At 42.5% G+C, this 25,136-nt stretch overlaps 2 protein-coding genes across 2 annotated transcripts in view; one reads left to right on the top strand and one right to left on the bottom strand.

Annotated features, from left to right (window-relative positions):
* Window positions 1–25,136, top strand: part of RCN2 (reticulocalbin 2) — a 425,951-nt gene that overhangs the window by 129,571 nt on the left and 271,244 nt on the right. The gene's annotated exons all lie outside the window — the stretch shown is intronic.
* On the bottom strand, window positions 1,517–12,965 carry LOC137436138 (G-protein coupled receptor 61). Its single transcript, XM_068129859.2, has 10 exons — window positions 12,782–12,965; window positions 12,607–12,694; window positions 12,410–12,417; window positions 11,503–12,242; window positions 10,990–11,442; window positions 10,508–10,567; window positions 2,113–2,166; window positions 1,925–2,036; window positions 1,684–1,809; window positions 1,517–1,572 (listed from the first exon to the last, which is right to left on the bottom strand). Exons 1-10 carry the CDS (start codon window positions 12,963–12,965, stop codon window positions 1,517–1,519), a joined length of 1,881 nt encoding a protein of 626 aa, XP_067985960.2.

Raw genomic sequence — 25,136 nt, 5'->3', positions numbered from 1 at the left:
GATTTCAAATTGTTTGGAGATCTTTTTAAATCCCTTCCCAGACTCGTAAGCATCTATAACCTTATTTCTGAAGGCCTCAGAGAACTCTTTTGATCTAGGCATGGTGACGCCGCACACTTCAACAACAAAGAGCAAACCAAACTAAAAGTCTGAGGTTTAAATAAGACAGGTTCCTCCAAGATCCTCTCTAACGATGTTCTAATCATTTGCACCTGAGCTGGTGCACCTGATTCTTATTTTAGGTATTTGAAGTAGTGATCAATGTAGGGGTGTACTTACTTTTTCCACATGCCAAATTTGCATTTATGTTTATTTAAATTATACAATGGACTACAAAATGTAAATGTTACATGACATTTGTTATATTATATCACCTTTATCTATCAATATTGTTGAAATGAAGATCAAATAGCTGTATGTTGAAATATGTTGAAAAAGTCAAACCTTTACATGGGGTGTACTTACTTTTTCACGTGACTGTATGTATATGTATGTGTGTGTATATATATATATATATATATATATATATATATATATATATATATATATATATATATATATATATATATATATATAGATATATATATATAGATATATATATATATGTATATATATATATAGTCGAGGCTCATTTCAGAGCTAGTACGAGGAAATTGATCATGTCAAACTTGGCACACCTCAGCTCCTATCCAACTACAAGGGTTTTATCCGCATATTGATGGCGAACTGCTCGCCCTTCTGGGCTGGCGCTCCTGCCTCAAAACTTAGCTTGATGCCGTGGAAACCAAGGCCTTCAAGATCATTGAAATTCCCTTGATGAAGCTTAATCTGTGTGTCTATCACTTCACCATCGCGGACAGGTCGGTGGTCTCTCTGTCTTCTACCGCCTCCTTTCTGGTATTGCACCCTCTGCTCTTTCCGTGCTTTGTCACCTCTCCCCCTCCCCCTTCTCTTCAGTCTCCTCAGTTTCTCACATCACAGTTCAATGGAGTGTGTAATGAAGGACTCGTCTTGCTCATGAAGGCCAGTGTCAATGGAGTGTGCTTTTTTGGTGTGGGCTTCTCCACCACCATGAGAAGTTGATGGCTTCACGGCCCCCTATCACCCTTCAGGTATTGTTCCCCCTTTCTCCCACCTTGGCCTTATTAGATCATATACATACATCCAGTAAGCCATTCCTTTTTCCCTCCCCAAGTCCAAACTCCATGCTGACCCCCAAGGCCTCTTTCATTTTTTTTTTTTTTTTTTTTTTTTGTTATATATACAGAGTCAAGACTCGAGGAAGAGCTAGTAAACTGAACAGATCATGACATAATAGAACAAAAGGAACAGTAGAAAGGAGGAGGACACCAACAACAGATTTGAAGGACAAGGTAGAGGGGGGCTTGGACAAACAATGGGTGTGAGGAGGAATAGTGGGCATGAAAGGATGCATGGGGTGGAGAAGATGGATTCAGGAAGGAAATTTGGAAGGCGGGGGTAAGGTTGGGGGAAGGGTTGACGATCGTAGAAAAGATCACGGTTTTGGATTGGGGACGATCTGAGATTGTGGGTAACAGTGGTCTTGAAGATCTGGAGGGAAGAAATGAGATTGAGGAAAACATGTAAGTTCGCTCAACAGGTGGGAAAAAGAGGAAAGAATGAGTGGAGGTGCACAGTGATCCTGGATTTTGCTAGTTTCACCAGAAGGGGGTTGATAGTGTACCGTGTGCACCCTGCAGAAACCTGTCGGGGACAAATCACGGAAAGAGGAAAGGGTGCAAGACCAGATAGGAGGCGGCAGAAGAGAGAGAGCCACCACCAACCTCACTGCAATGGGAAAGTGATAGGCCCATAGACTCAGCTTCATTGCAGGAGATTCCAATTATCTTGAAGGCCTTTGTTTCCACAGTGTCAAGCTGAGCAAGGTGTGAGGTAGGGAAGCCAGCCTGAAGGGAAGAGCAGTAATCCATCAAGATGCGGATAAAAGTCTTGCAGGTGGATAGGCATTCAGGTGTGCCAAGAAAGGTCTCGGTGGATGCCCAGTTGGCCACTGGCTTTTGAGACCAACTTTGAAATGTGGCTTGACCAAGAAAGATCATGGCTGATAGTGAAACCCAGAAGTTTGAATACCTGAACTTCCTCAAGAGGATTGTTGAGAAAGTAGATGTGTGGAAGGCAGGGTTGCTAGACAGTCATTTAGGGGAGAGATAGTGAGAATGTGAAATTCGTCAGGATTGAAAGATATATGCCAAGTGTTTATCAGCTTTCCCGGTGTGTACCCCGGTTTAGAATAGGTACACCGTATCCCTGTGTGTCGTAAGAGGCGACTAAAAGGATTTTTTTTTTGTTTGTTTTTGTTTTTGTATACAAGATCGAGGCTCGTGAAAGAGCGAACATTAATCACACAGAAAGACAAACAGACACATAAAACAAATAACATCGCGAGCGGTAGACAAGATGGGGAGAGAGGGGGAAGGACACAAACACAACATGTGAGAGCAGGGACCGAGAGACATGGAGACATCGAGAGATCTGTGGGAGGGAGAGGGCTTTGGGGGGGAGGCATGTGAAGGGGGGGGGGGGTGGGAGAGGTATAAACATATGGACACTGCCAGGATTTCCAGGAAAGAAGTTGGAATTTCAAACAAGGTGGATCTGGGGTGAATTAGTGGGGGTAGAAAAGATCAAGGTTATGGATGGGGGAAGATAAGAGATGGTGGTGAACAGCTGTTTTAAAGACCTGGAGGGAGGAGAGGGATTGAAGGGAGTGTGGGAGTTTGTTCCACAGGCGGGAGAAAAGAGGAATGAAAGAGTGAAGGTGAGCAGAGAGCCGAGATTTCGGCAGTTTAACCATCAGAGGGTTGCTGGCAGATCTTGTGCGACCTGTAGGAATATTTGGGGGACAGAGCACAGAGAGAGCTGGGGGAGCAAGGCCGGAGAGGAGTCGGTAGAAGACAGAAAGACCACCTACCTGCCTGCGGTGAGTGAGTGAAAGGCCCTCAGAGATAGCTTCATCGCGGGAGATTCAAATGATTTTGAAAGCTTTGGATTGAACAGCGTGAAGCCGAGCCAGGTGTGAGGCAGGAGCACCAGCCCATAGGGGAGAACAGTATTCCATTGAGCTGCGGATGAAAGCCTTGTATGTGGTGAGCAGCTCAGGTGTGCCGAGGAAGGACTTCGCACGACGGAGGATGCCCAGTCGGCGACTGGCTTTGGAGACCAGCTTGGAAATGTGGTTTTCCCAAGAAAGATCATGGCAGATAGTGAGACCCAAAATCTTGAGCGACAGAACTTCTTGGAGAGGATTGTTGAGAAAGTAGATGGGAGGGTTGTCCAGTCGATCTTTTCGGAGAGACATAGTAAGAGAGTGAGATTTGTCAGGATTGAAAGACATGTTCCACTTGTTTGACCAGTCTGTGATTTTGTCCAGGTCTTCAGTGAGTGAGGAGGCTGCAGACTGCCGATCTGAGGGAAGAGGCATGAAGCGGCAGAGAGTGGAGTCATCAGCAAAGAGATAGAGAGGATTTTCCAGAGAGTCGGAGAGATCATTGATAAAGACCAGAAAAAGCACAGGGCCCAGCACACTTCCTTGGGGAACTCCAGCCTGAACAGGAAGGGGAGATGAGAGAAATCCATTCAGGGCCACACGTTGACTACGACCAGAGAGGAAGTCCGCAAGCCATGCATGGAGATTTCCATGGATACCATAGGAGGAGAGTTTGGTGAGCAGAGCTGGGTGCCAGACCGTATCAAAGGCCCGTGATATGTCAAGGGAGACAGCTCTGATTTCCTGTTTGGCATTGAGGACCTCCATCCATTGTTGAGACAGCAGAAGCAGCATGTCCAGAGTAGAGTGACCTGGTCTGAAACCAAATTGATGATCAGAGATCAAGCCATTGGAGAAGAGGAAAGATTTCATATCCGAAGCAATGATGGATTCCATGACTTTGCTGATAATTGGGAGCAGGCTGATTGGTCTGTAGTTGCAAGGATCTGTTTTTGCACCTTTTTTGTGTAAAGTGGTAATGTTAGCTGATTTCCAGGATGCTGGCAGATGACCTTGAGCAAAAGATAGGGTGAAAAGAACAGAGAGAGGGTGAGATAGAGCGGCAGAGCAGGATTTTAGGACCCGTGGGCTGATGTCGTCTGGTCCAGTTGATTGGCGTCAGGAAGGGCATCCGGCCATAAAACATTGCCTCAAAAAGGGAACCATGACAATTACAATTACATATGGGCAGGGTACACCCCAAAGTACCCCGTGGGGGTCCTCATCCCCTCTCGTCAAAAATTAAGGTGGGAAACCCGATCAAAGCAAGGGTGGAAATCACTCCATTTATGATGACGGAATGTCCAATGCCCCACGTGGAGATCGGTTTCTGAGGTTTGGGACATGGAATGTAGGGACAATGACAGGGAGATCAGGAGAAGTGGTGGAAGTATTGGTCAGAAGAAGAGTGGACATATGTTGTGTGCAGGAGACGAGATGGAAGGGAAGTGGTGTGAGAATGGTGAAGGGTAGGCAGGGACAGAAATACAAGTTTGTGTGGCAAGGGTGCCTGGAGGGCGTGAATGGTGTTGGTGTCCTGTTTTCTGAGGAGTTTGTAGACAGTGTGGTGAGTGTGACTAGAGTGAGTGATAGGTTGATGATGGTGAAAATGATGATTGGAAAGCTCTTGGTGAACGTCATCTTGGGATATGGTCCGCAGTTGGGTGGTCCACAGATATATGTAATATTTAATACTATTAAACATCCATGCTCCACAAGGCTGTCCTTGTTCCTATGTTTATAAAGATCATATGAACCAAATATGAGGTCAATTGGAACTTAGAGGTTGCTCAAAAAAGAGCATTTTTAATTTATCCTGTTTTTTTCAGATGGCAGAAACTCGCAGCTCTTTCACAGTTTGGTTGCTGGGCAAGTCTGAAAAGAAAATAATATGTGGGGGACTACCAACCAAAGGACACACATTGCAGAAAATGGTGTACCATCACATACAAGAACACCATACAGTTCGTGAAAGTGCCAAACTTAGTGTACAAGCTGTGTGTGCATACTGGGAGAAAGCACGAATTTCAGTGCAGAGAGTAGATTCCTGTGAACGCCAACTTCTTGAAGTTGTATGATGCCTACAAACTGGTAAAGAAAAATAGAACCAAGACATTCGAAAACTATAGAGTGAAGGAGCAGATGTTCAAAGATGATCTTCGATCCCTCTTCGATATTACTCCAAATGATGCGCTTGAGAAAATGACGAATGAAGAAGACAAAGCATTCCTTATCATGCAGCATGAGGATCCCTCAAGTTCACGTATGGGATCTGTGGACAACACTCTGGCAGTGAAGGAGAACAGAAAGCGTATCAGGCTTGAGAATGAAGATAAAAGAAAGAAGAAACATGCTGCTGAGACTCTAACAGCAATGCAATCTGTTCCATCAACATCGGCTGTGGTTGATGATGATGATGAGTCTGAGATTGAAAGATCCGATTCAGGGGACAATGAATTCAAACTCCAAATTCCATCTTCTGCCAAACAGCTTTCAAACTTTCCAAACTTTCCATGACACTCTGACCAAGAATGGAGAGCAGAAGCAATTTGTGTTGAGAGTTGTGAAACTTCATCGTGAAAACTTTCCACTTAGTGGGGCGGCTTAGCCCAAATATTCAAAAGAATTGTGCATTTTGTGATACAAGCACCAAATTTGGCACAAATGTACATTAATATGTTGCGAACATTTTCAGATATTGGGCCACTTGAAATTCCGTAATTTTTTTTTTAAAATTTTTTAAAATGTCGTAATTTCAAATTTTTCGGGTGACACCGTCACAATTTCGGTCTTCGAGGCCGGCCGATAGGCAAAGTGTGACCGGAAGGGACGAGGTTCTCCTGACCACGTGGCCCTCGATCTGGGAAGCGAGAGGCGTTCCATTAGTGGACGCGCCCCTCACGCCCGACTTTTGGGCGGCCCCGGCAGGCCGTTTGTTTTGACGTTCCGTGACAGGCCCCGCACCCCCACCTCCGGGCCGACCGGAAGCTTGTGCTGAGTACATCATACCTGAACAACTCAGTGAGGCAGAACACAGCAGTGCACACCAGGGTGACCCCTTCAGTGCATAAACCAATTAACCTGTCCACTGCAGGGCATATAGAAATGAAGTTATTTTCTGCATATAATAATAATATAAGTTCAGTTCTATATAACAATTTCTGTTATCACCACTACCACTACAACTACCACTACTACAAGCTTTGTCTGGAATTTTGTGGACTAACAGACAAACAGACATACAGACAAGCTGGGATCAAAACATTACCTCCTTCCACCATTGAGTGTAGAGGTAAACATCATGGAAATTATATCATGCCCTAGATTTAATTCATGCTTACCCGTGTATTTGCTTCACTGGTTCACAAGGTCTTTTGCATACATGTAATTCAGACTCTCGTCTTCATTGCTGACCACACAATGTTCGCAACATATTAATGTACATTTGTGCCAAATTTGGTGCTTGTATCACAAAATGCACAATTCTTTTGAATATTTGGGCTAAGCCGCCCCACTATATCGGCCGGCCTCGAAGACCGAAATTGTGACGGTGTCACCCGAAAAATTTGAAATTACGAAATTTGAAAAAATTTGAAAAAAAAAATTACGGAATTTCAAGTGGCCCAATATCTGAAAATGTTCGCAACATATTAATGTACATTTGTGCCAAATTTGGTGCTTGTATCACAAAATGCACAACAGGTTTGCTATGCTGCTACACTAACTGTCAACCAAAGCCATCTTGTCAAAGAAGTAGGCAATGTTTTGAAACACAAGTTCCTGAAAACAATGTTACGTAAAATCATTCAAATTATGTGTATTCTGATGTTTACTTTGTTTTAATTGTTCTGATAGATTTGTTTTATCGTCTCTGATAGATATTTTATATTTTCTGATGGATGGTTTATTTTTTCCGATAAATGATTTCTTGTCAAATTAATACATGAATGTTTATCTACTGTTTAATTTTTAATCTTAATTTGACTATATGAATGAACATTGAACAATGAACAATGAACAATTGAACATACATGTACATTGTACATAATTATTTATTAGTTTACAAACGAACAACAACAATAACAACAATAAATAATTTAAGTAATTGAAAATATATAATTATCTATGAATTGATGTATGATGCTAAAAATTCTGTATCTTATTATTCATTAAAGTTTGTCAACATTTTGAGCAACCTCTAAATATTGTCCAATCAAGGTCAAATTTTCACCACAAACTACTTTCTTCAATAGGAATATGGGCAGGCTTGTGGAGAAATGAAAATCCAATCTTCAAATTTTTGGACCACTCTACTCCGCAGGTCGGTCAGAGCAATGAAGAGAAGGACAAGTTCTGGTATGTAATAGAGAAGCAAATGGAAAACGTGAAAGATGAGGAAGTTGTTGTGGTAGGAGGAGACCTAAATGGACATGTGGGAAGGAGTATAGACGGTTTTGAGGGAGTTCATGGGGGTTACGGATATGGTGTGAGGAATGGAGAAGGTGAAAGGATTTTGGAGTTTGCTGAAGGAGCTGGTTTGTTGATTTGAAACACTCAGTTCAAGAAAGAAGATAATAAGCTTGTTACATACACGTCAGGTGGGTCGACGACAACCGTTGACTACCTGAAGGCGCGTAGGCGAGATAGGGGCACCTCCGGGACACAAAGGTGATCCCGGGGGAGGAGGCTGTTTCACAGCACCACTTGGTTGTCTGCGACATAAGGGTGAAAGGTGCGAGGAGAGCTCGGCGGGTGAAGTACCAACTGAGAATGAAGATGTGGAGGTTGAAAAAGGTGACAGTAAAGGAGGCATTAAAAGAGAGGCTGAGTATAGTAGAGGATGATGTGGTTGAGCTTGAAAGTGGTTGGATGTCAATAAAACATAGTCTGTTGGGAACTGTTGGTGAGGTATGTGGATGGACAAAAGGACCTCGGAAACATGGTGGTGGGATGATGAAGTTGGAAAGAGGATTGACGAGAAGAGGAAGAAGTTCAAGGATTGGCAGAAGGTGAAGGGTACGGGAGCAGAAGCGGCAGATCATGAAAGTTATAAGGCAGCCAAGAAGGCTGCAAAGAAAGAGGTAGCAAAGGCGCAGGAGGCATGCAGGAAAATGTTCGGAGAACGCTTGGTTTCGGAAGAGGGTCAGAGAGCGGTATTCAGGATTGCAAAGCAGATAGCAAAAGAGAGGTGCGATGTGATGGGGGTGAGTTGCTTTAAGGATAAAGTGGGACAAATCATTGTGGACCCAGATGGAATTAAAGGAAGATGAAGAGATATATGGAAATGCTGTTGAATGCAGAGAATGAATGGGACGGCAACATAGAGAGTACCCCAGTTTAAGGACGGGCAGAGAAGAAAACTGAGAAGGAAGTTGAGGAAGCGATAAAAGCAATGAAGAGTAGAAAAGCGGGAGGGCCGACGGGAGTTGTGGGAGATATGTTGAAGGCAGCAGGAAGTTGGGGTGTGAAGAGAATGACAGAGATCTGTAATCTGGTGTTGAAAGAAGGCCGCATTCCATTGGATTGGGAACTGAGTACCCTCATCCCTCTATACAAGGGGAAAGGTGACCCTCTGGACTGTCGCTCGTATAGAGCGATAAAGTTATTAGAGCATGGAATAAAGGTATTGGAAAGGGTGTTGGAGAGGAGGATAAGGAAGAAAGTGAAGATTGACGAAATGCAGTTTGGATTTTTGCCAGGAAGAGGAACGACAGGTGCGCTCTTTATTGTGAGGCAGATGCAGGAGAAGTACATGGAGAAGAGGAAGAAGTTGTTTCTTGGGTTCGTTGATTGGAGAAAGCATTCGATAGGGTTCCATGCAAAGTAGTGACATGGGCATTGAGGAAGTTAGGAGTAAAGGAATGGTTGATCAGAGTAACGATGGCAATGTACGAGAGAGCGCACACAGCTGTAAGGAAGAATGACGGGAACAGTGGTAAGTTTGAGGTGAAGGTGGGAGTGCATCAGGGGTCGGTACAAAGTCCACTACTATTTGTAGGTGTGATGGAGGTGCTGGCTCGGAACGTTTGTGGATGCAAAAAGTCTGAAGGTGAATATCGGAAAGACGAATGTGATGGCAAGTGGTAAAGCATGTGGTGAGGTGGAAAGAACTGGGAAGTGGCCGTGTGCTGTGTGCAGGAAGGGTGTCGGAGTGAATTCCATTCAATGTACAATGTGCGCTGAGTGGGTTCATCAAAAATGTTGTGGTCTGAGAGGGTCATTAACCAGTGTGGCAGCTTCATTCAAGTGTAAGGTGTGCACAGAGGGAGCTTCAGATGGAGGAAATGTTGAGTTGGATCTTGGAGATGGAATGAAGCTGAAAGGTGTGAAAACATTTTGCTACCTCGGAGACATGCTGAATGCAGAAGGTGGATCAGACTCGGCAATGGTTGAAAGAGTGAAATGTGCATGGAAGAAGTTTCGGGAACTGAGTGGCATGCCGACGAGGAGGGGAGTGTCGTTGAAGCTGAAGGGAAAGGTGTATGCTGCATGTGTGAGAAGTGTTATGATTTATGGGAGCGAGACATGGGTAATGAACGTAGAGCAGCAACGAAGGCTGGAGAAGGAGGAAATGCGAATTGTTCGGTGGATGTGTGGAGTATCGTTGAAAGAGAGGAAGACAAATTTATGAATTGTGAAAGATGATGGGAATAGAGCCTGTGATTGATGCTGTGAAGAGGAACAGGTTGAGATGGTTTGGTCATGTGTTGAGGAAGGATGAAAGTGACTGGTTGAGAAGAGTGATGGAAATGAATGTAGAAGGAAGTAGAGGACGGGGAAGACTGAGAAAGACATGGCTAAAGGTGGTGGAAGAAGAAATGCGGGCAAGGGGGTTAACAAGGAGAGATGCAGAAAATAGGGTAAAATGGAGAAGATTGTCAAGATGGCAGAGCAAGGCTAACCCCCGCTCTAGCAGGGAAAATGTCCTTGAGCTGCCTGTTGTTTTTGTTGTTGTTGTCGTTGTTGATAAGCTTGTGATTTTGTCAAGTTCTGAAGAGAGGAAAGAGGCTGCTGCCTGTCTGTCAAAAGGATGAGGCATGTCACGGCAGAGAGTGGAGTCATCAGCAAATATATATTAGGGATTTTCCAGAGAGTCAGTGAGATCATTGATGAAGATCAGGACTGAACCGAGAACATTTCCCTGGGGTACTCCAGCCTTGACAGGCAGAGGAGATGAAAGGATTCTTTCTGTTGAGAGCCGCATGTTGGCTACGAGAGTAGAGGAAGTCAGTAAGCCATGAGTGTAGTTGGCCTTGGATGCCATAGGCAGAGTTTGGAGAGCAAGGTTGGATGCCAGACTATATCGAAAGCTTGAGATATGTCAAGAGAGACGGCCCTGATCTCATGCCTGACATGGAGGGCCTCCATCCAGTGGTGGGTGAGTAGAAGCAGCGTGTCCAAGGTAGAGTGTCCTGGTCTGAAACCAAATTTGCAATGTGAGATGAGGCTGTTGGAGAAAAGGAAGGATTTCATATCAACTTGCTGACGATTGAAGTAAGCTGGTAGGTCTGTAGTTGATGGGATCAGTTTTTCCTGCATCTGCAAAGTTATACATGTTGTGACATTAAGAAACAATTAAAAATGTCAAGTTCCTGGTAGATAGAAGACCCTTAAAATTAGCAAACCAATATTTGCATTCCCTTTCCCTTTCAAATGGAAATAATGAATTACCAGTAATCATAGCTATGTTCTAATTTATGAATAAAAATGTCATATTGTCATGACATACAAACCAGCATATATGACCTGAAAGCAGTCCAGATATCAATCCAAATTCTCAATCAGAATATGTCAAAGATGAATTATCATGAGACATTTGAACAAGTTACATTAAGAAACAGATATATTTTGAAACTCATTGCCTTGGAATTCAAGACATGTTTCTCATGATAAATGTCATATTCATTATCTGTGTCTGATTAATGTAAGGCAGAACAGGGAATTTCTTGGACGTCAGAAACCTCCTCAAGAACCTGTCCTGGGATGCGGCAAGTGATGGCATCTCTTGGATCAAGTGGTACTTTGGCAATCAAGGCAGTCGGGCGTTCTTCCGGAGCACCTGTCCGTTGGAGGAATTGGAAGAAACTTTCCTCGATGGAACCTTGATTCGAGATTGCTGGTAATGACTCGGTCTGTCGTTTGGTGCAACAGGCAACACACTTCAGCAGCTCCTCACGTATCTGCCGGTTGAGCCATCCATAGAAGATAGGGTTAACGGCAAAGGCCGAATAAGCAAGCCAAGTAACCAAAGCCTCTGCAACTGCCGAGGCCTCGCTGCGGGGCTGTAATGCTGCGTGAAGATGAAAGGCGAAATAAGGTAGCCAGCAGGCCATAAACTGCCCGACCAGGATCAGCAGTGTAACTGCCGCCTTGCCTCCGCTGAAAGCGTGCTCCGGTGAGAGGTGTGGAGCAGGCTGAGAGGATCGCGCCTGGGAATTAAATGAAGAGGACCGTGCACGTCCCGCCATGCTTACGGCTGTCATTTGGCTGACAAACGACTCCGAACGGTGACGTGTGCTTGCCGTCCAAGATGGCAGAGGACCCTGCTGCAACGCCGCTATCCGGGCAACTTTGAAGATGCTGCAGTAAACGGCTATGACAATTGCACCGGGGACCACGAAACAAAGAAGGCTGAATATAATGACAAATATTTTTTTGTAGTCACCACCGCTCCAGTACAGAGAGCAGAGAAGCTCAGTCGTGTTCCTCTCAGGAACTTTCCTCACCAATACTGGGCTTTCCCTCCAATTTAGTTGAGGCACCACTGAAGTTAGGACTGATTTGACCCAAATGAAAACCAACACAGCAGCAGCAAGGCGGCCTTCGATGCATCCCTCGTAACGCATCGGGTGCACAATGTAATAATAACGTTCAACGCTGATCGCCGACACGGTCAAGATGCAGGCACTGATGAGGCAAACGTTGAGGAAGACATATGCTCGGCAGGCAGCGTGGCTCACGCCCGTACAGCCTAGCACAGGTATACTCGAAGCAACACCCATGGGCATCAGAAGTGTAGCAGCCAAAAGGTCAACGATGCACAAGTGCAAGACAAAGACGAACCTGCGCAGCGTTGGCGTTGTCGTTAGGACAGCCAGCAAAGCAGAATTTCCTGCCAGGGTGACTGCATTGAGCGCAACCATGAAGAAGATCCCTGTGGTTTCCAGCAGCCAATTGCGCTCCGTGTCCATTTCAGCTCCACAGCCACGGATTACTGTGTTGCAGTAAAAGTGATCAGAAAATGCACCATAACATCATGAATATATCAATGTCATCGTTTACTTCTTCAAATACACTACCATGCGTGGATTAGGGGGGTGGGGGGGCTGCCATAGATTGCCCCTATCGGACCGCAAATGCCTTTTTTTAAAAAAAACTCACCAGATTTTCTGTAACCGAGAGATTAATAGTATCTGTGGCTGCAGAAAATGTGGTTAAAGATCGATTATATGTTTAAAATATAGCCGTGGGGTTCGGCGGCTCAAAGACCATTTAGTTAATTAATTTAGCATTCCGGCCACCCCAGAGGATCACCAGCTACATCGAGCGATATGATTGGTCGGCTATCCACGCGTCACGAGCTTTCAGCCACGTTCCCAACGATCAATCGGTGGGAACGTGGCAGTTTCTGATTGCAGTTGATTCCAGGTCGGTTACGGTTTCTGTCTTCTGTCAGCAAGACAATTGAATTGCCATTTTGTCATAAATCATGCTACGACATCAACGGTTAAAGAAGAAGAAAGTTGGAATTGCAGGCTGGAGTAGTGAAGTGTCGCAAAATATCAGATATGTTGAGGTAAATACGAGGTTTACTGGCGATTAGTAGATGGATGGATTGATCGATCAAATAGGTCGATCCATCATCGATGTAAATGGATCGATCCATCTTAGCGTACGCTGGCTGGGCTGGGACAAGCCTACCCACCGAAGGAGGCATAGGTCTACTGTATTTAGGCGCTCACTCGCTGAGCTGGGCACATTAAAACCGGGCCGACATCTCCATTTCTGACAAATCGAAATAAAGTTTGCATTATAACCTCGTCTGTGCTGCTTAGTTCAAGTGGCTCGGCATAACTCGACGTGACGACGTGACACTCGGCCATTTCCCTTTTGTTATACTGCAGATGTGGACTTCTTTTTTTCTATCGCGGTAAAGTTATAGGCGTCAATTAACAGTTGTATCCCTGAATTTAGTTGTATCAAGATTACTGTACACAGTGAGAGGCTAGAATCGTCAAATTGACCCCATAATTACATCAGACCTGAGGCATGCATACAGGTGTGCTTTTTGCGACAATGTGCCTTCCCAGATATTCTGGCCCCCCTCCACAGGAATCCTGGATCCTCCATACAATATAGGAAGCCTCAAGTATACAAGTTGAATATACAAGGAAGCCTCAATACAAGATGAGGCCAAGAGGTGCATCGTGCCCATACCACATCCATACTACTCAAGGCAATCACCCGATCCACGAACAACACACACAAACCACAAAATGGTGTGAGGATAGGACCGAACAGGTGTATCACAGACGGGACATCAACAATCACAACATATGGGGATATTAACATTTTTATTTGAGGTTGTGGGGGGTGGGGGGGGGGGGAGCAGATCCATGACTCAAATTCAGGTTGAATATCCCACTCCTGACACCAAAGCAATGGTCACACATCTTCAAAGATGGTCATGCCATCCAGATGGGTATGGGCCAAAAAGATGTTCACATCCACTAGGTTAATTTGGGCTGAATTTGTGTTTCAGAGCACATAATTGCGCGAATTTGTCGCCAAGATTAGCCGAGCGAGCCCGTCAGCGATTCGCTTTTAAAACACTTTAGCGGGGACCCAATCTGCCCATCTAACGGATTAATACAGCAATTATTTAAGTGCTTTGGAGGCTGCTACCAATGACTACATAAGGTTTCATCAAATCCGGAAGATTTACTAATAGGGAGCAAAGGGGTAGGAAGAAGAACATGGCTGCACAGCTGCCATCACAGACAATATCGAATGAATAAATTAATCCCACATGTCCTCGGAACCTCTTTGGCTTAATAAACAACCTTATGTCATGCACTGGTGTTGATTCACTGGTGGAATCAACTGGTGTTGATTGCGGAAAGTATGGATGGACTGAAGGAAAAGATGAACAAGTGGAAGGAATGTATGGAGACAAAAGGTCTGAAGGTGAATATCGGAAAGACGAAGGTGATGGCAAGTGGTAAAGCATGTGGTGAGGTGGAAAGAACTGGGAAGTGGCCATGTGCTGTGTGTAGGAAGGGTGTCGGAGTGAATTCCATTCAATGTACAATGTGCGCTGAGTGGGTTCATCAAAAATGTAGTGGTCTGAGAGGGACATTAACCAGTGTGGCAGCTACATTCAAATGTAAGGTGTGCACAGAGGGAGCTGCAGATGGAGGAAATGTTGAGTTGGATCTTGGAGACGGCGTGAAGCTGGAAGGTGTGAAAACATTTTGCTACCTCGGAGACATGCTGAATGGAGAAGGTGGATCAGACTCGGCAACGGTTGCTAGAGTGAGATGTGCATGGAAGAAGTTTCGGGAACTGAGTGGCGTGCTGATCATGAGGGGAGTGTCGTTGAAGCTGAAGGGAAAGGTGTATGCTGCATGTGTGAGAGGTGTTATGATTTATGGGAGCGAGACATGGGTAATGAACGTAGAGCAGCAACGAAGGTTGGAAAGGGTGGAAATGCGAATGGTTCGACGGATGTGCGCAGTATCGTTGAGAGAGAGGAAGACAAATGATGAATTGCGAAAGATGATGGGAATAGAGCCTGTGATTGATGCTGTGAAGAGGAACAGGTTGAGATGGTTTGGTCATGTGTTGAGGAAGGATGAAAGTGACTGGTTGAGAAGAGTGATGGAAATGAATGTAGAAGGAAGTAGAGGACGGGGAAGACCGAGAAATACTTGGCTAAAGATGGTGGAAGAAGAAATGCGTGCAAGGGGGTTAACAAGGAGAGATGCAGAAAATAGGGCAAAATGGAGAAGATTGTCATGGGGACCGCAAGGCTAACCCCCGCTCTAGCAGGGAAAATGGCCTTTAAAATGCATGTTGTGTTGTTGTTGTATGTCATGCACTCATGGAAACACAGGACTGAGCAAGGAAAAGACGAGACAAAGAGAGAAAACTTGCTCCGCACACAATGCTCGCACACGTGTTATATGACCCTTGTTTGAGTGCACACAGACTAGTGCAGTAGTGCACGATGCTCCTCAGTGTGCCTTGCGTACTTCCCCAGCCACGTTCACAGTGTACCAGCTCTCCAATGACCTGTGACTTGTGCCACAAAGTCGAAACAAATACCAACACACAGCACAGAACCACGTAGGACCAGGCAGGAACCAATACCAAGAAGCACTGCCAACCAAAAACTGCCAACTGCCACTGCGTGTGCATTTATAACATCCCGCGGGGGAGATCGCACCATCCACGGCACACGCCAATTTGGCCGCTGGAGCCTGAGAGATCCATTGCCTGGCATGCCAGTCACATTCCACATTTTTGATAGGCAATAATGATGGCCTTGTCTACCACCCATCGTGACCTTTAGCCCCCTTTGCCATCATCGTCATGGGCTGTACTGATTGGCTGCTTACAATGGAAAATTACACAGACACATGTACGACGTGGAAGATTTAAGTTTAAATGGAGGGGGGGAAGCCAGGGTTTAGAAACAGACACTGGGGCGGGGGAGACGACAGCTTTCTAAACACGTACTTGTCACGCTTTATAATTTACAGGAACTACACCACACTTATTCTAACATGTACTATGAAACAACTATTCCAATCAATCCCCAATTTTACCCCGAGACCAGATCCATAATTCAATATACTATAGCAAGCCCATGTACTCCAGGCCCACTTCCTTTTGTGTTTTTTGTAACTATTTTGTATTTTGGAATTGGAAAAATAGGAAACAGGTACAGTGAGTGTTCAGACATCACTTTCCAGCAACCAATCACAGTGCACCTAGTCTCACACAGCCAATCAGCAGAGTCTCATGGCTTGTTGCCAAGCCAGGCAAAAGAATCGTTCATGCTTGCTTGTTTGAATATATTATCGATGTAAATAATTCACAGTATAAAATAGGACATTGAAAAGATATCAAGGAATTGCTCACAATAGTCCAAAAATGCCAAGGTTCTTTTTATTTTTAAATTTCTAGCGAAACACTCGTCCTTACAAAACCGTTACCTCCCCCAGATTTACAAACGCATTATCTCGCCCGTTTATGGACAGGGTAATTCCCCCAGAACATGATGACTTGCAATACCCCCATCCCTCCAGGAACGGTGCTATATAATTGGAATTGGAGTCCTCCCCCAACACTGAATCCCAAGGAATTTTTTATTCTCTCCCCCAACCCCTTTATCACTCCCCCCCCCCCCCCCCCCGCCTCCACCCCCCACACATCCTACTGGAATATGATTTCCTTTTCATTTCACACATCTGCAACCCCAACTTTACACAATATATCATTCATCACTATTAATCTGACAAAAGCAATCATTCATCATTATTAACTTTACATAAACCATTCATCATCATTAACTTTACACAACAATTAATTCATCATTTTAAACTTGACACAAGTCATGCTTCATTACCTTTACACAACAATTCATTCAACACAATTATCTTTCCACAACGAATCGTTAATTGCTATTAACTACACACAACAAATCATTCATCATTATTACATTCATTGTTATTGCATTTACACAAATCATTCATCACAACTTTACAAAAGAAATCATTCATCATTATTAACTTTACACAACAAATTGCCAAAATCAAGACTCTCTGCTCACTTCACTCTTTCATTCCTCTTTTCTCCCGCATCTGGAACAAACTCCCTCACTCTCTTCAATACCTCGCCTCCCTCCAGGTCTTTAAAACAGCTGTTCACCACCATCTCTTATCTTCCCCAATCCAAAACCTTGATCTTTTCTATCCCTGTTAATTCACCCCAGATCCACCTTTTTGAAATACCGACTTCTTTGCTTGAAGTCCTAGCAGTATCCATGTGTTTTATACCTCTCCCTCCCACCCCATTCCCACGCCTCCTCCCCCCAAGCCCTCTCCCTCCCACAGATCTCCCGATGTCCCTGTTCTCTACTGTTGTACTTGTGTGCTTCCTTCTCTCTCCTCATCTTGTCTCCCGCTCCCTTGATCATATGTTTTTTGTGTCAGTTTGTTTTTGTGTGATTGATGTTAGCTCTAACACGAGCCTCGATGTTGTATACAAAAAATAACAGTAATAAAAAATAAATAAATAAATAAATACATTATAAATCATTCTTCATCATTAACCATCATTCCACAACAAATCATTCATCACAACTTTACAAAACAATTCATCATCAACTTTACACAACAAATCATTCGTCATTAACTTTACACAACAAATCATTCATCACAATTACCTTTACACATCCAATCATTAATTACCATTAACTTTACACAACCTTTCATTCATCATTATTACCTTCACACAAGAAGCCATTCATTGCTATTGCCTTTACACAAATCATTCATCATTATTAACTTTACACAACACAACAAATCATTCATTATTACATTAATACATCAAATCATTCTTCACTATATTGTCTTTACACAAACCATTCATCATTATTAACTTTACACAAATTAACCATCATTATTACCTTCACACAACAAAAAATTCATTGCTATTACCTTTGCACAACAAATAATTTATCATTATTAACTTTACATAAGTCATGTATCATTAGCATTACACCACAAATCATTTATCATTATTAACTTTACATAAATCATGTATCATAAGCATTACACAACAAATAATTTATCATTATGAACTTTACATAAGTCACGTATCATGAGCATTGCACAACAAATAATTTATCATTATGAACTTTACATCAGTCATGTATCATTAGCATTACACAACAAATCATTTATCATTATTAACTTTACATAAGTCACGTATCATTAGCATTGCACAACAAATCATTTATCATTATTAACTTTACATAAGTCACGTATCATTAGCATTGCACAACAAATCATTTATCATTATTAACTTTACATAAGTCACGTATCATTAGCATTACACAACAAATCATTTATCATTATTAACTTTACATAAGTCATGTGTCATTAGAATTACACAACAAATCATTTATCATTATTAACTTTACATAAGTCACGTATCATTAGCATTGCAAAACAAATCATTTATCATTATGAACTTTAAATAAGTCACGTATCATTAGCATTACACAACAAATCATTTATCATTATGAACTTTAAGTAAGTGACGTATCATTTGGATGACACAACAAATCATTTATCATTATGAACTTTACATAAGTGACGTATCATTAGCATTACACAACAAATCATTTATCATTATTGACTTTACATAAGTCACGTATCATTAGCATTACACAACAAATCATTTGTCATTATTAACTTTACATAAGTCATGTGTCATTAGAATTACACAACAAATCATTTGTCATTATTAACTTTACATAAGTCACGTATCATTAGCATTACACAACAAATCATTTATCATTATTAACTTTACATAAGTCATGTATCATTAGCATTGCACAACAAATCATTTATCATTATGAACTTTACATAAGTCACGTGATCATTAGCATTGCACAACAAATCATTTATCGTTATGAACTTTACATAAGTCACGTATCATTAGCATTGCACAACAAATCATTTATCATTATGAACTTTACATAAGTCATGTATCATTAGCATTACACAACAAATAATTTATCTTATGAACTTTACATAAGTCACGTATCATTAGCATTACACAACAAATCATTTATCTTATGAACTTTACATATGTCATGTATCATTAGCATTACACAACAAATCATTTATCTTATGAACTTTACATAAGTCATGTATCATTAGCATTACACAACAAATCATTTATCTTTATGAACTTTACATAAGTCATGTATCATTAGCATTACACAACAAATCATTTATCTTATGAACTTTACATAAGTCATGTATCATTAGCATTACACAACAAATCATTTATCTTATGAACTTTACATAAGTCATGTATCATTAGCATTGCACAACAAATCATTTATCATTATGAACTTTAAATAAGTCACGTATCATTAGCATTGCACAACAAATCATTTATCATTATGAACTTTAAGTAAGTGACGTATCATTAGCATTACACAACAAATCATTTATCATTATGAACTTTAAGTAAGTGACGTATCTTTTGGATTACACAACAAATCATTTATCATTATGAACTTTACATAAATGACGTATCATTAGCATTACACAACAAATCATTTATCATTATTGACTTTACATAAGTCACGTATCATGAGCATTGCACAACAAATCATTTATCATTATTAACTTTAGATAAGTCATGTGTCATTAGAATTACACAACAAATCATTTATCATTATTAACTTTACATAAGTCACGTATCATTAGCATTGCACAACAAATCATTTATCATTATGAACTTTACATAAGTCACGTATCATTAGCATTGCACAACAAATCATTTATCATTATGAACTTTACATAAGTCACGTATCATTAGCATTACACAACAAATCATTTGTCATTATTAACTTTACATAAGTCATGTGTCATTAGAATTACACAACAAATCATTTGTCATTATTAACTTTACATAAGTCACGTATCATTAGCATTACACAACAAATCATTTATCATTATTAACTTTACATAAGTCATGTATCATTAGCATTGCACAACAAATCATTTATCATTATGAACTTTACATAAGTCACGTGATCATTAGCATTGCACAACAAATCATTTATCGTTATGAACTTTACATAAGTCACGTATCATTAGCATTGCACAACAAATCATTTATCATTATGAACATTTACATAAGTCATGTATCATTAGCATTACACAACAAATCATTTATCTTATGAACTTTACATAAGTCACATATCATTAGCATTACACAACAAATCATTTATCTTATGAACTTTACATAAGTCATGTATCATTAGCATTACACAACAAATCATTTATCTTATGAACTTTACATAAGTCATGTATCATTAGCATTACACAACAAATCATTTATCTTTATGAACTTTACATAAGTCATGTATCATTAGCATTACACAACAAATCATTTATCTTATGAACTTTACATAAGTCATGTATCATTAGCATTACACAACAAATCATTTATCTTATGAACTTTACATAAGTCATGTATCATTAGCATTACACAACAAATCATTTATCTTATGAACTTTACATAAGTCACGTATCATTAGCATTACACAACAAATCATTTCTCTTATGAACTTTACAAAAGTCATGTATCATTAGCATTGCACAACAAATCATTTATCATTATGAACTTTACATAAGTCATGTATCATTAGCATTACACAACAAATCATTTATCTTATGAACTTTACATAAGTCACGTATCATTAGCATTACACAACAAATCATTTATCTTATGAACTTTACAAAAGTCATGTATCATTAGCATTACACAACAAATCATTTATCATTATGAACTTTACATAAGTCACGTATCATTAGCATTACACAACAAATCATTTATCATTATGAACTTTACATAAGTCATTTATCATTAGCATTACACAACAAATCATTTATCATTATGAACTTTACATAAGTCACGTATCATTAGCATTGCACAACAAATCATTTATCATTATGAACTTTACATAAGTCACGTATAATTAGCATTACACAACAAATTATTTATCATTATGAACTTTACATAAGTCACGTATCATTAGCATTACACAACAAATCATTTATCATTATGAACTTTACATAAGTCATTTATCATTGGCATTACACAACAAATCATTTGTCATTATTGACTTTACATAAGTCACGTATCATGAGCATTGCACAACAAATCATTGATCATCATGAACTTTACATAAGTCATGTATCATTAGGATTACACAACAAATCATTTATCATTATTAACTTTACATAAGTCACGTATCATTAGCATTACACAACAAATTATTCATCATTATGAACTTTACACAAGTCACGTATCATTAGCATTACACAACAAATCATTCATCATTATTACCTTGAACCAAAAAATCCTTCATCATTCTTACCTTTCCACAGCAAAATTATCATCATTACCTTTACACAACAAAATCATTAATTGCTATTACCTTTACACAAGAAATCATTCTTTATTATTAACTTTACACAACAAATTATTAATTATTAACTTTACACAGCAAAAAATCTTTATTATTAACTTTACACAAGAAATGATGCACTATTTTTAACCTTAAACAAAATATTCATCATTATTACCTTTACACAACAAATTTGCATTCACCATTATTATCCTTGCCTTTTTTTTTTTTTCTCTTCTTTTTTTTTCTTTTCTCTCTTTCTTTCTTTCTTTCTTTCTCTCTTTTTCTTTCTCTCTTTCTCTCTCTCTCTTTCTCTCTCTCTCTCTCTCTCTGTCTCTCTCTCTCTCTCTCTCTCTCTCTCTCTCTCTCTCTCTCTCTCTCTCTCCACAATGAATGTGACAGTCTGAATGGCATGAATGAGTTTTAAATGCCATCTGAAGTCGCGATTTAAAAATCGGTCACTTGTCCGTGGTCTCTTTCTCATTAAACCGACAGACTATTGCTGGAACCTCTAATTCACATGAGAACGTTACACACACACACACACACACACACACACACACACACACACACACACACACACACACACACACACACACGCAGTCATACACACACACACACACACACACACACAGTCATACGTCACACACACACACACACAAACACAGTCATACGTCACACACACATACATACACACACACACACACACACACACACACAGTCACACATGCAGTCACACACACATACACCTGTTCGTCCATCCCTTAACTCTACCCACCACCCCGAAATCTCCGCAGCATGTTTTAAAGTCCGTTACTTCGATTGCTCTGCACACCGCTCCACACACTCTCAACCCCACATTGATGCTTTCACCAATCGATCAATTATCCGGTCGTGGTTGGAGCGTTTCTTTATCGATCGATTACCTGGTTAAGGCCCCAAGACAATGTACTTGTTCCATTGAACGTTCGTCTCTTCATCAGCAGCAACGTTCGAGCAAATTGTATGATGTCTGGAAAGCTCCTCGACCGAAAACACGATCGTCTGTGGAACAAGAGCCGCGATGGAGTGGGAGGGGAGAGAAGAGGTGGGGAGAGAGAGAGGATGTGGGGACATATGAGGTGGGGACAGATGAGGTGGGGACAGATGAGGTGGGGACAGATGAGATGGGGAGAGCGGAGGTGGGGACAGATGAGATGGGGAGAGAGGAGGTAGGGAGAGAGGGGGTAGGGACATATGAGGTGGGGACAGATGAGATGGGGACAGATGAGATGGGGAGAGAGGGGAGGGGAGAGAGGGGAGGGGGAGAAAGGAGGTGGGGAGAGAGGAGGTGGGGAGAGAGGAGAGGGGGAGAAAGGAGGTGGGGAGAGAGGAGGTGGGGAGAGAGGAGGTGGGGACAGATGAGATGGGGAGAGAGGAGGTGGGGACAGATGAGATGGGGAGAGAGGAGGTGGGGAGAGAGGAGGTGGGGACATATGAGGTGGGGACAGATGAGATGGGGACAGATGAGATGGGGAGAGAGGAGAGGGGGAGAAAGGATGTGGGGACATATGAGGTGGGGACAGATGAGATGGGGACAGATGAGATGGGGAGAGAGGAGAGGGGGAGAAAGGAGGTGGGGAGAGAGGAGGTGGGGAGAGAGGAGGTGGGGAGAGAGGAGGTGGGGCCAGATGAGATGGGGAGGGAGGAGGTGCGGACAGATGAGATGGGGAGAGAGGAGGTGGGGACAGATGAGATGGGGAGAGAGGAGGTGGGGCCAGATGAGATGGGGAGAGAGGAGGTGGGGACAGATGAGATGGGGAGAGAGGAGGTGGGGACAGATGAGATGGGGAGAGAGGCGGTGGGGAGAGCGGAGGTGGGGACATATGAGGTGTGGACAGATGAGATGGGGACAGATGAGATTGGGAGAGAGGAGATTGGGAGAGAGGAGAGGGGGAGAGAGGAGAGGGGGAGAAAGGAGGTGGGGAGAGAGGAGGTGGGGAGAGAGGAGGTGGGGAGAGAGGCGGTGAGGACAGATGAGATGGGAAGAGAGGAGGTGGGGAGAGAGGAGGTGGGGAGAGAGGAGGTGGGGACACATGAGGTGGGGACAGATGAGATGGGGCCAGATGAGATGGGGAGAGAGGAGGTGTGGAGAGAGGTGGTGGGGACAGATGAGGTGGGGAAAGAGGAGGTGGGGACATATGAGATGGGGACAGATGAGATGGGGACAGATGAGATGGGGAGAGAGGAGGTGGGGAGAGAGGAGGTGGGGAGAGAGGAGGTGGGGAGAGAGGAGGTGAGGTGAGGGGGAGAGGGGGAGAAAGGAGGTGAGGAGAGTAGAGGTGGGGAGAGAGGAGGTGGGGAGAGAGGAGGTGGGGAGAGAGGAGAGGGGGAGAAAGGAGGTGGGGAGAGAGGAGAGGGTGAGAAAGGAGGTGGGGAGAGAGGAGGTGGGGAGAGAGGAGGTGGGGAGAGAGGAGGTGGGGAGAGAGGAGGTGAGGTGAGGGGGAGAGGGGGAGAAAGGAGGTGAGGAGAGTAGAGGTGGGGAGAAAGGAGGTGGGGAGAGAGGAGGTGGGGAGAGAGGAGGTGGGGAGAGAGGAGTCGAGGATGAACCGATTTGATTTTGGGGTAAAGAGGTTAAAGCATAAAGGTCAGACATCATGTTACGTAAAAATTAAGTTACTGGACCAACTTGTGAACCAGTGATGGGATTTTTTAAACAAACTTGGTGTAAGTACATGTGATGCAAAGATGAACCGATTGGATTATGGCTTCATGAGGTCAAAGGTCAGAGGTCATGCAAGGTAAAAATGTGATAACTTGAGAACAGCTGAAGGGATTTAAATCAAACTTGGTACAAGTATGTATAATGACGTAATAATTTTGGCGAGGGCATATCGGTCGATGTCGTGACGTCAAAGAGTGTCGATCTAGTTTTCAGGAATGTTTTCCTACTCTTCATTTTATTACCTCCGTCACCAAAGGTGGATGGAGGTTATGTTTTTCCCCTGGCTGTCTGTGAACAAAATATCTCAAAAAGTTGTGGACGGATTCGGACAAAATTTGGAAGAGATGTAGCGTTTGTGACAAGGACGAAATAATTAGATTTTGGTGAAGATTCGGATTCGAATCCGGGTGCTGGAATTTTTACAAGTGATTCTTCACCATTGGTATATAGGGCCAAATACGATACATAGCAGGATATCTCAAAAGGTTATGCACGGATTTGGACGAAACTTGGTGGACCGGTTGGGTGTCTGACAAGGACAAATAGATTCAATTTTGTTGAAGATCTGAATATGGATTCGGATATGAGAATTATTTAATTTTTTAAGTGATTCTTCACCATTGGGAAATTGGGCCAAAAACGATACATAGCAGGATATCTCAAAAAGTTATGGATGGATTTCGATGAAATTTGTTGGACAGGTTGAGTGTGTGACAAGGAAGAATCGATTCGATTTTGGTGAAGATCCGGATCCGGATCCAGCTAGTAGAATTTTTATGTGATTCTTCACCATTGAGTGAAATGGCCAACCAGGCGGAGATATGCTCTCTACTGAGTACCGTTCTAATCAGGAATGTTTCCCTCTTGTTCGTGCTCAACGTCTATGGATTGCTGCCTTCTTCGAGCTTCTGAATCAACCAATCACGGCAACACACGTGCCACGTTGATTCTTCTTCATGCATTGACAAGGAGTGCGAAGAAGGTTGTGTTGTGCGTCGGAAGAGGAATTGTAGCGGTTACCGCTGGATGCACACAATCGCCTTGCACCGGCCAGAACACGGCCAGACGCGCCTCTCCCGGGCATGCCCGGACTCACTGTTCCCGGGCACGCCCGAACCTCCCGGGCACGCCCGGTCTCGTCTTTCCCGGGCATGCCCGCTCTCGCCTTTCCAGGGCTCTCC

The sequence above is a fragment of the Myxine glutinosa genome, chromosome 11, assembly GCF_964187855.1.
Source record: "Myxine glutinosa chromosome 11, kmMyxGlut1.1, whole genome shotgun sequence".
Lineage (NCBI taxonomy): Eukaryota > Metazoa > Chordata > Myxini > Myxiniformes > Myxinidae > Myxine > Myxine glutinosa.
Note: the sequence above shows the minus strand (reverse complement) of the source record. Positions and strands in the feature narration are given on the sequence as shown.